Source organism: Mesoplodon mirus (assembly GCF_964341445.2).
Source record: "Mesoplodon mirus genome assembly, contig: HAP1_SCAFFOLD_1239, whole genome shotgun sequence".
Lineage (NCBI taxonomy): Eukaryota > Metazoa > Chordata > Mammalia > Artiodactyla > Ziphiidae > Mesoplodon > Mesoplodon mirus.
In genome coordinates, this window is record NW_028294843.1 from 86,028 (window position 1) to 98,378 (window position 12,351).

At 41.4% G+C, this 12,351-nt stretch overlaps 1 protein-coding gene across 1 annotated transcript; it reads left to right on the top strand.

Annotated features, from left to right (window-relative positions):
• Window positions 1-208: 208 nt before the first annotated feature.
• On the top strand, window positions 209-1,745 carry LOC309797926 (zinc finger protein 541-like; the record flags this gene model as incomplete). Its single annotated transcript, XM_082646299.1, has 2 exons — window positions 209-539; window positions 1,421-1,745. Coding segments are annotated over exons 1-2 (484 nt in total), but the record flags the coding sequence as incomplete, so codon positions are not given.
• Between the last annotated feature and the right edge of the window lie 10,606 nt (window positions 1,746-12,351).

The window sequence follows — 12,351 nt, forward strand, 5'->3', positions numbered from 1 at the left end:
GTCAGAGGATCAGTGTTTGGGGACAGAGTCCCATTCTCCCTTTCTTCCCCACAGTAACCAGCACAATGGTGGTCCCACAGACTGGGCAGAGCCAAGGAGCACTTACGTCTGCAAGAATTGCAGCCAGATGTTATATACAGAGAGAGGGCTGAGCAGCCACATGTGTTTTCACAGCGACCAGTGGCCGTCACCTCGAGGGAAGCAGGAGCCGCAGGTGAAGGGGCTCGAAGCTGCCATTCATCTCAGGATGGAGCCGTCCTCCTGCGGGGAGCCTGGCTGGGGGCCGGGAGTCAGGGCTGTGCTGCTCTGGAGAGGCCCCTTTCTCCCTACGTACTGTGTCTCTTAAAGGGCTGGCTCTTCTCTGTGTGTAGGTGTGTGGCATGGAGTTTTGCAAGCCACGAAGACAGGTGCTGAGGCCGGAGGGGGACAGGCAGAGTTCCCCGAGAGCCAGGAAGTCCTTGGACAACATGACCACCGCCCCTTTGGTGGTCCCTGTGTCGGTGCCTGTGGCTCCAGCGAACCATCCCCCGGGGAGCAAGGTGGGTGCACTTCCTTCCAGCTGCTTTCCAGCTGCCAGTGGGAGCTGTGAGAAAAGCCCCCAAATCCTGACTCCATAAGAGCTTGATTTGCGTGTTCATTCATCCATTCAACCTCCAGTGAACTTCTTTTGTGTCTGGGCAGGGCTGGGGACACTGCAGCGACCACAACAGGCCTGCCCCCGTCTCCTGGGGCTCCCAGCCCAGCGGAGTAGATAGACCCATCCCCGGACACTGACGACCGAGAACGGGCTGGGCTGGGAGAGGGAGCTGTAGGAGCCCCGAGGGCACCAGAGACCCTGCCTGAGGAAGGGGGTGTTGCAGCTGAGAGCTGCAGGATGAGGAGGGGTAAGATGGGCAGAGAGGACGGGAGATTGCGTGGAGGTAAGAGCGAGTGTAGCAAGGTCAAGCCGTCGTCTCTTCAGCCTGTGCTGGAAGACCCCACCTGGAGACGTTCATGCTGGACTCGGGTACGGGGTGCATGGAGCCCACTGTTTGTCTCCCAGGAGCTGCTGTCATTTTGAGGGCAACAGGTTTTCCTTTTGTCATGCTGTTGCATCCGTCTGGCCCCCACTCTTTAAGTGCCAGTCACTTTAACAACGGACATGAGTTTCCAAAATGGTCTGAGTGAGGGCCTCTCCTTGGGGGGTGTGGGTGCCTGAGAAGGCCCCAGCCTCAAACATCGCCCGGCTTAGGGTCTGGAGTCTGGCTCAGGCGTGGTGGCCCTGCCCGGCTTCCTGTGCTGAGGACTCTTTGCACGGCCATGCTGGGTGTGCGTCTGGCTGGTCAGTACCCTTTCCCAGTCTCAGGCCATCTTGAGGACTGAGCTGTGGGGCCGGTGGCCTCAGGTGACCCCTATGGTTCTGAAGTCTCTTCTTCTCCAGGGACAGGAGAAGGACGGGGAAGAGAGAGACAGCAAGGAGAGCAGCCAACACAGGAAGCGGAAGAAGCTCCCACGGCCCAAGGCACTGCTCATCCCTCCTCCGCCCTCCATGTCTGGGGAGCCGGGCCCGGGAGGATGCCGCCAGAGCTGCCTGTGCTCGCCCGTGTTCCTGGTGGACCGTCTCCTGAAGGGACTGTCCCAGTGCCCTGCCTACACGCCGCCCCCGATGCTCAGCCCCATCCAGGAGGGCTCTGGGCTGTATTTCAACACTCTGTGTTCCACATCTGCCCGGGCCCGTCCCGACAGGCTCATCAGCGCCATGCTTGGTGAGTGAGCTTGATCACCCCATGATAGGCCTGTGGGGGGCCAGACCCCCGCCCCTGTAGAATTCGGTCCAGCCATTCCCTCTGGCCTACGCTTGGGTCTGGTCTGGGGGTCCTGTTGCTGTTCAGAACTATCCCAGGACCATCTGGGACCAGCAGCCTTCTAGGTGCTTATAACTTTGTAGCCAGAAAGAAAATAGACGCAATTTAGCCTAACCACCATTCTGCCTGCCCTTTCGAGTAATTGTTTAAACAGCTTTATTGAGGTATAATTCACGTGCCATATGAATCACCCATTTAAAGTGTACAGTGATTTTTTAGTGTATTCTTAGGATTGTACACCCATCCCACAATCTAATTCTAGAGCATTTTCATCACCCCAGAAGATTATATCCACGAGCGGTGACACACAGGCCCTGTAGCCCCCAGCTCCTCTGCCCTGGGCAACCACCAGTCTACCAACCTACTTTTTTTATGGGTCTCCCTATTCTGGACATTTCATATACTTGGGATCATACAATATGTGCCATTCTGTGTCTAGTTTGTTCACTTAGAATAATGTTGTCAAGGTTCATCCATGTTGTACTATGCATCAGTGCTTCATTTCTTTTTATGGGTGAATGATATTCCATTCTCTGGAGAGACAACATTTTATTTATCCATTCATCAGTTGAGGGGCATTTGGGTTGTTTTCGTCCTTTGGCTATTGCAAATAGTGCTGTTAAGAACATTTATGTATAAGTTGTTTTTGGACATAAGTCCTCATTTCTCTTGGGTATACAGCTCAGAGTGGAATTGCTGGGTCAAAGGGTAACTATGTCTAACCGTTTAAGGAACTGCCGGACTGTTTTCCAAAATGGCCGGGTCATTTTAAATTTCCACCAGCATTGTATGAAAGTTCCAGTTTCTCCACATCCTTGCTAAACACTTCTTATCTGTCTTTTTCATTATAACCATCCTAGTGGGTGTAAAGTGGTAGCTCGTTGTGGGGTGTTTGTTTATTTGTTTGTTTGTTTGTTTTGCGGTACGTGGGCCTCTCAGTGTTTGTGGCCTCGCCCGTTGTGGAGCACAGGCTCCGGATGCGCAGGCTCAGCGACCATGGCTCTCGGGCCCAGCCGCACCGCAGCAAGCGGGATCCTCCCGGACCGGGGCACGAACCTGCGTCCCCTGCATCGGCAGGCGGACTCTCAACCACTGCGCCACCAGGGAAGCCCCCTCATTGTGGTTTTGATTTACATTTCCCTGATGACTAACGATGTTGAGCATCTTTCCACGTGCTTATTATCCATTTGTATATCTTCTCGGGAGAAATGTCTGTTCAGATCCTTTGCCCATTTTTTAAATTGAATTCTTATCTTTTTATCATTGAGTTGTCTCAGTTCCTTATATAGTCTGGATGCAAGCCCCTTATCAGATATATGATTTGCAAATTCTCTCCAATTTTGTGGGTTGTCCTTTCATTTTATTTATGATATGGTTTGCGGTACACAAGTTTTTAATTTTGATGAAGTCCAACTTATTCTTAGGCCTGCGATCAATCTTTAGTTAACTTTTATATACTGTATGAGGTAGGAGTCCAAATTTATTCTTTTGCATGTATGTATCAGTTCTTCCAGCACTTGAAAATACCGTTCTTTTCTCATTGAATAGTCTTGGTACTTTGTTTTGTTTTGTTTTCTTTTGCGGTACACGGGCCTCTCACTGTTGTGGCCTCTCCCTTTGTGGGGCACAGGCTCCGGACGCGCAGGCTCAGTGGCCATGGCTCACGGACCCAGCTGCTCCGCGGCACGTGGGATCTTCCCAGACCGGGGCACAAACCCATGTCCCCTGCATCGCCAGGCAGACTCTCAACCACTGCGCCACCAGGGAAGCCCTGCCTTGGTACCTTTGTGGAAAATCAGTTGACCATAAATGATTTGAGATTTTTCTTCTTTTTTAATACAGGCATTTTACAGCTATAGATTTCCTTCTGAACATTGCTTTAGCTACATTTTGTAAGTTTTAGTATGTTGTGTTTTTATATTCATTCAGCTAAAGTGTTTTCTAATTTATCATTCCACTTCTTGTTTAATACACTGAGTATTAAAGAGTGTGTTGCTTAATTTTCACATATTTGTGAATTTTCCAAATTGCTGCCTTTTATTGATTTGTAATCTAATTCTCTTGTGGTCAGAGAACATACTTTGTTTCTTTTTCAATTTAATTTATTAAATTTTTTTTAATTTGTTTGGCTGTGCTGTGTGGTTTGCAGGATCTTAGTTGCCCCACCAGGGATCGAACCCATGCCCCCTGCAGCGGAAGCGTGGAGTCCTAATGACTGGACCGCCAGGGAATTCCCTTAAATTTATTTTAAAATTTAAAACTTATTGAGGCATGTTATATGGGCTAGAATCCGGTCTGTCTTGAAGAATGTTCCATGTGAATTTGAGAAGAATGTATTCTACTGATGTTTGGTGGAATGCTGTATTTTGTCTGTTTTGTCTAGTTAGTTTCAATTTCCTTGTTGATCTTCTGCCTAGCTGCCCTATCCACTGTTGAAAGTATTGAAATCTCCAACTATTATTTTGTAATGGTTTATTTCATCCTTCAGTTCTGTCGTTTGTTGCTTGGTGTATTTTGGGGTTCTGTTTTTAGGTGTGTATATGTTTGTAATTGTCACATCTTCCTCACGGCTTGACCTTTTACCATTATGATGTGATTGTGACTTCATTTGTCATTACTACAATAATTTTATCATTATCTCTGGTAATATTTTTTTGTTTTAAAGTCTAATGTGCCTGACATCAGTATAGTCATTCCATTCTCTTTTTTGGTTGTTGTTTTCTTGGTATATATTTTTCTCTTCTTTTACTTTCAGCCTATTTGTGTCTTTGAAAATAAAGCATGTTACCTCTAGACACCATTAGTTGGATCATGTGTTTTTTTATCGAGTCTTAGAAACTCTGCCTTTTGGCTTGGTTTGTTTAATCCATTCTTGTTTACTGTTATATTGATATGGTTGCATTTACATCTGCCATTTTGCTTTCTATTTTCTATATGTTACATGTCTTTTTCTCCCTCTGTTCCTCCTTTCCTGCTTTCTTTTGTATTGTGTAACATTTTAATTCTGTTAATTTTTCACTTTTTCTTAGTCATTTCTTAGTGGTTGCTCTAGGACTTAAAATATATGTCTTATCAGAATCTGTTAGGATGTGTAATAACTCACTAACAATGAAATATAGAAACACTGCTCCTATCTAGCTCTCTTCCTTCTAACTCTTTTGCTATTATATGTGAGAGACCCAGTAATACCTTACTGGTCATGTTTCTTGCTTTATATACTTTTATTTCGTGTAAAAACACTGAGAGAATAAAGGAAAACAAGCATGATTTATAGAGGTTGTTATATCAACCTTCTTATTGACCATTTCTGATCTCTTCATTTATTCTTGTGGATTTGAGTTACTGTCTGAGGTGATATTCCTTTACTCCAATGCAGCTGTGCTCCTTGTGCAGTTACTGTCACATATATTATATTTCTATATGTTAGAGGCCCACAATACATATTGTTTTATGCAGTTATTTTTTAAGGCACTTAAGAAAAGAAAAGAAATATGTAATCATACTGATTTTTATAGTTACCCATATTTACTAGCGCTTCGCTTTTTTTTTTTTTTTTTTGGTTTGGATTCAAGTTACCATCTGATGTCATTTGCTTTCAATCTGAAGGACTTTCTTTACTATTTATTTTTATTAGGCATGTATAATTCACATACCATACAATTCATCCCTTTAAAGTATAGAATTCAATGGTTTTTAGTATATTCACAGAGCTGTGCAACCATCACTACCATCAGCTTTCAGAAATTTTCATCATCCCCAAAGGAAGCCCTGTACTTATTAGCAGTCCCTCCTTTCCATCCTCCCCATCCCCAGCCATGGGTAACGACTAATCTACTTTGTCTCTATCGATGTGGCTATCCTGCATATTTCATATGAGTGGAATCATACAGTATGTGGTCCTTTATGAATGCCTTCTTTTAGTTAGCATGATGTTTTTACGTTTCATCCACGTTGCACTATGTATCAGTACTTTGTTCCATTTTGCGGGCTGAATAATATTTCACCTTTAATATTTCTTGTAAGAGAGGTCTGCCAGCAACAGGTATTCTCAGTTTTTATTTATCTGGGAATGTCTTTATTTTACCTTCATTTTTGCAAGATAATTTGCTGAATATAAGATACTTGGTTGACACTCTTTTACTTTCAGTAATTTGAATATATTATGCCATTGCCTTGTAACCTACATCATTTCTGTTAAGAAGTTAGCTGTTAATTTTACTGTAGTGCCCTTGTATGTAACAAATTGTTTTTCCCTTTTTGCTTTCAAGATCTTATCTTTATTTTTGCTTTCCAGATTTTGCCTATGTTGTGTCTGGATGTAGATCTCTTTGTGTTCATCTTTCTTGGAGTTTATAGAGTTTGCTGGATATACATATTGTTTTTCATCAACTTTGGGAAATTTTCAGCCATTAATACTTTAAATATTCTGTCCCTTTCTCCCCTCTTTCTGGTACTCCCACTACATATATATTGTTGCATTTAATGACATCTCACATTTGTCTGAGGCTCTCTTCACTTTCCTACATTGTTTTTCTCTCTGTTCTTCAGATTTCATAGTCTCCATTGTTCTATCTTCAGGTTTGCTGATCGTTTCTTCTGCCAGCTCAGATGTACTGTTGAGCCTTATTTTGGTTATTGTACTTTTTTAACCCCTGAATTATTTCCATTTGGTTCTTCTTTTTTTTTCTTTTTTGACTACATCACACAGCATGCAGGATCTTAGTTCCTCGACTAGGGATCAAACCCATGCCCCCTGCAGTGGAGGCGCGGAGTCTTAACCACTGGACCCCCAGGGAAGTCCACATTTGTTTCTTTTTAAAAAAATAATTTCCATCTCTTGATGGCATTTTCTCTTTGATGAGAAATTTTTATTTTATCTTACTTTAATTCTTTAAGCATGGGAGCCAGGGGAAGAAGAAGCCCCCATCTCCTTGGCTGCACCTACCTGGGTAGAGCTTCCGTTACAAAGAGCTGGGGGATAGGTGGGTCAGGGAGTGGGCCATGGCTCCAGTGCCACAGACTCTCACTGTTCTTCCCAAGATTTAGTGGATTTTCTTGAATGAGTATTTCTTAAAATGCTGTATGCCTTTAGGACAACTTGCAGAGACTTTGGCTTACTGTTCTTTTTTTTTTTTAATGATTTTTATCAGTAAATGTGTTGTTTTGCCGAGTTCCTTACTGTACTTTTTCAGAAGTCTTATCCCCCTTCCATGCAATCTCTTTTTTATGCAGATATTTTAACAGCTTTATTGAGATATAGCTAGCATACAAGAAACTGCACATCTATAAAGTATAGTATTTTTTTTCTTTATAACAAATTTAATCAGCTATACATATACATATGTTCCCATATCCCCTCCCTTTTGCGTCTCCCTCCCACCCTCCCTATCCCACCCCTCCAGGCGGTCACAAAGCACCGAGCTGATCTCCCTGTGCTATGCGGCTGCTTCCCACTAGCTATCTACCTTACGTTTGGTAGTGTATATATGTCCATGCCGCTCTTTCACTTTGTCACAGCTTACCCTTCCCCCTCCCCATATCCTCAAGTCCATTCTCTGGTAGGTCTGTGTCTTTATTCCTGTCTTACCCCTATGTTCTTCATGACATTTTTTTTTCTTAAACTCCATATATATGTGTCAGCATACAGTATTTCTCTTTCTCTTTCTGACTTACTTCACTCTGTATGACAGACTCTAGGTCCATCCACCTCATTACAAATAGCTCAATTTCATTTCTTTTTATGGCTGAGTAATATTCCATTGTATATATGTGCCACATCTTCTTTACCCATTCATCCGATGATGGACACTTAGGTTGTTTCCATCTCCGGGCTATTGTAAATAGGGCTGCTATGAACATTTTGGTACCTGTCTCTTTTTGAATTATGGTTTTCTCAGGGTATATGCCCAGTAGTGGGATTGCTGGGTCGTATGGTAGTTCTATTTGTAGTTTTTTAAGGAACCTCCATACCGTTCTCCATAGTGGCTGTACCAATTCACATTCCCACCAGCAGTGCAAGAGTGTTCCCTTTTTTCCACACCCTCTCCAGCATTTATTGTTTCTAGATGTTTTGATGATGGCCATTCTGACTGGTGTGAGATGATATCTCATTGTAGTTTTGATTTGCATTTCTCTAATGAGTAAAGATGTTGAGCATCCTTTCATGTGTTTGTTGGCAGTCTGTATATCTTCTGTGGAGAAATGTCTATTTAGGTCTTCTGCCCATTTTTGGATTGGGTTGTTTGTTTTTTTGTTATTGAGCTGCATGAGCTGCTTATAAATTGTGGAGATTAATCCTTTGTCAGTTGCTTCATTTGCAAATATTTTCTCCCATTCTGAGGGTTGTCTGTTGGTCTTGTTTATGGTTTCCTTTGCTGTGCCAAAGCTTTGAAGTGTCATTAGGTCCCATGTGTTTATTTTTGTCTTTATTTCCATTTCTCTAGGAGGTGGGTCAAAAAGGATCTTGCTGTGATTTATGTCATAGAGTGTTCTGCCTATGTTTTCCTCTAAGAGTTTGATAGTGTCTGGCCTTACATTTAGGTCTTTAATCCATTTTGAGCTTATTTTTGTGTATGGTGTTAGGGAGTGATCTAATCTCATACTTTTACATGTCCCTGTCCAGTTTTCCCAGCACCACTTATTGAAGAGACTGTCCTTTCTCCACTGTACATTCCTGGCTCCTTTATCAAAGATAAGGTGACCATATGTCCGTGGGTTTATCTCTGGGCTTTCTATCCTGTCCCATTGATCTATCCTTCTGTTTTTGTGCCAGTACCATACTGTCTTGATTACTGTAGCTTTGTAGTATAGTCTGAAGTCAGGGAGCCTGAGTCCTCCAGCTCCATTTTTCGTTCTCAAGATTGCTTTGGCTATTCGGGGTCTTTTGTGTTTCCATACAAATTGTGAAATTTTTTGTTCTAGTTCTGTGAAAAATGCCAGTGGTAGTTTGATAGGGATTGCATTGAATCTGTAGATTGCTTTGGGTAGTAGAGTCGTTTTCACAATGTCGATTCTTCCAATCCAAGAACATGGTACATCTCTCCATCTATTTGTATCATCTTTAATTTCTTTCATCAGTGTCTTATAATTTTCTGCATACAGGTCTTTTGTCTCCTTAGGTAGGTTTATTCCTAGATATTTTATTCTTTTTGTTGCGATGGTAAATGGGAGTGTTTCCTTGATTTCACTTTCAGATTTTTCATCATTAGTATATAGGAATGCCAGAGATTTCTGTGCATTAATTTTGTATCCTGCAACTTTACCAACTTCATTGATGAGCTCTAGTAGTTTTCTGGTAGCATCTTTAGGATTCTCTATGTATAGTATCATGTCATCTGCAAACAGTGACAGCTTTACTTCTTCTTTTCTGATTTGGATTCCTTTTATTTCCTTTTCTTCTCTGATTGCTGTGGCTAAACCTTCCAAAACTATGTTGACTGAGCGTGGGCAAGCTTGTCTTGTTCCTGATCTTAGTGGAAATGGTTTCAGTTTTTCACCATTGAGGACGATGCTGGCTGTGGGTTTGTCATATATGGCCTTTATTATGTTGAGGAAAGTTCCCTCTATGCCTACTTTCTGCAGGGTTTTTATCCTAAATGGGTGTTGAATTTTGTCGAAAGCTTTCTCTGCACCTATTGAGATGATCGTATGGTTTTTCTCCTTCAATTTGTTAATATGGTGTATCACGTTGATTGATTTGCGTATATTGAAGAATCCTTGCATTCCTGGAATAAACCCCACTTGATCATGGTGTATGATCCTTTTAATGTGCTGTTGGATTCTGTTTGCTAGTATTTTGTTGAGGATTTTTGCATCTATGTTCATCAGTGATATTGGCCTGTAGTTTTCTTTCTTTGTGACATCCTTGTCTGGTTTTGGTATCAAGGTGACGGTGGCCTCGTAGAATGAGTTTGGGAGTGTTCCTCCCTCTGCTCTATTTTGGAAGAGTTTGAGAAGGATAGGTGTTAGCTCTTCTCTAAATGCTTGATAGAATTCGCCTGTGAAGCCATCTGGTCCTGGGCTTTTGTTTGTTGGAAGATTTTTTATCACAGTTTCAATTTCAGTGCTTGTGATTGGTCTGTTCATATTTTCTATTTCTTCCTGATTCAGCCTTGGCAGGTTGTGCATTTCTAAGAGTTTGTCCATTTCTTCCAGGTTTTCCATTTTATTGGCATAGAGTTGCTTATAGTCATCTCTCATGATCTTTTGTATTTCTGCAGTGTCAGCTGTTACTTCTCCTTTTTCATTTCTAATTCTATTGATTTGAGTCTTCTCCCTTTTTTTCTTGATGAGTCTGGCTAATGGTTTATCAATTTGGTTTACCTTCTCAAAGAACCAGCTTTTAGTTTTATTGATCTTTGCTATCGTTTCCTTCATTTCTTTTTCATTTATTTCTGATCTGATTTTTATGATTTCTTTCCTTCTGCTAACTTTGGGATGTTTTTGTTCTTCTTTCTCTAATTGCGTTAGGTGCAAGGTTAGGTTGTTTATTCGAGATGTTTCCTGTTTCTTAAGGTGGGATTGTATTGCTATAAACTTCCCTCTTAGAACTGCTTTTGCTGCATCCCATAGGTTTTGGGTCGTCGTGTCTCCATTGTCATTTGTTTCTAGGTATTTTTTAATTTCCTCTTTGATTTCTTCAGTGATCACTTCGTTATTAAGTAGTGTATTGTTTAGCCTCCATGTGTTTGTATTTTTTACAGCTCTTTTCCTGTGATTGACATCTAGTCTCATAGCATTGTGGTCAGAAAAGATACTTGATACAATTTCAATTTTCTTAAATTTACCAAGGCTTGATTTGTGACCCAAGATATGATCTATCCTGGAGAATGTTCCATGAGCACTTGAGAAAAATGTGTATTCTGTTGTTTTTGGATGGAATGTCCTATAAATATCAATTAAGTCCATCTTGTTTAATGTATCATTTAAAGCTTGTGTTTCCTTATTTATTTTCATTTTGGATGATCTGTCCATTGGTGAAAGTGGGGTGTTAAAGTCCCCTACTATGAGTGTGTTACTGTCGATGTCTCCTTTTATGGCTGTTAGTATTTGCCTTATGTATTGAGGTGCTCCTATGTTGGGTGCATAAATATTTACAATTGTTATATCTTCTTCTTGGATCGATCCCTTGATCATTATGTAGTGTCCTTCTTTGTCTCTTGTAGTAGTCTTTATTTTAAAGTCTATTTTGTCTGATACGAGAATTGCTACTCCAGCTTTCTTTTGGTTTCCATTTGCATGGAATATCTTTTTCCATCCCCTTACTTTCAGTCTGTATGTGTCTCTAGGTCTGAAGTGGGTCTCTTGTAGGCAGCATATATATGGGTCTTGTTTTTGTATCCATTCAGCCAATCTGTGTCTTTTGGTGGGAGCATTTAGTCCATTTACATTTAAGGTAATTATCGATATGTATGTTCCTATTCCCATTTTCTTAATTGTTTTGGGTTCGTTATTGTAGGTCTTTTCCTTCTGTTGTGTTTCTTGCCTAGAGAAGTTCCTTTAGCATTTGTTGTAAAGCTGGTTTGGTGGTGCTGAACTCTCTCAGCTTTTGCTTGTCTGTAAACGTTTTAATTTCTCCATCCAATCTGAATGAGATCCTTGCTGGGTAGGGTAATCTTGGTTGCAGGTTTTTCTCCTTCATCACTTTAATTATGTCCTGCCACTCCGTTCTGGCTTGTAGAGTTTCTGCTGAGAGATCAGCTGTTATCCTGATGGGAATTCCCTTGTGTGTTATTTGTTGTTTTTGCCTTGCTGCTTTTCATATGATTTCTTTGTGTTTAATTTTTGACAGTTTGATTAATATGTGTCTTGGCGTATTTCTCCTTGGATTTATTCTGTATGGGACTCTCTGTGCCTCCTGGACTTGATTAACTATTTCCTTTCCCATATTAGGGAAGTTTTCAACTAGAATCTCTTCAAATATTTTCTCAGTCCCTTTCTTTTTCTCTTCTTCTTCTGGAACCCCTATAATTCGAATGTTGGTGCGTTTAATGTTGTCCCAGAGGTCTCTGAGACTGTCCTCTGTTCTTTTCATTCTTTTTTCTTTATTTTGCTCTGCAGCAGTTATTTCCACTATTTTATCTTCCACCTCACTTATCCGTTCTTCTGCCTCAGTTATTCTGCTATTGATCCCATCTAGAGTATTTTTCATTTCACTTATTGTGTTTTTAATCGATGCTTGATTCATCTTTAGTTCTTCTAGGTCCTTGTTAACTGTTTCTTGCATTTTGTCTATTCTATTTCCAAGATTTTGGATCTTGGAAATAGAATCTTGGATCATCTTTACCATCATTATTGTGAATTCTTTTTCAGGTAGACTGCCTATTACCTCTTCATTTGTTAGGTCTGGTGGGTTTTTATCTTGCTCCTTCTCCTGCTGTGTGTTTTTCTGTCTTCTCATTTTGCTTATGTTACCGTGTTTGGGGTCTCCTTTTTGCAAGCTGCAGGTTCGTAGTTCCCGTTGTTTTTGGTGTCTGTCCCCAGTGGCTAAGGTTGGTTTAGTGGGTTG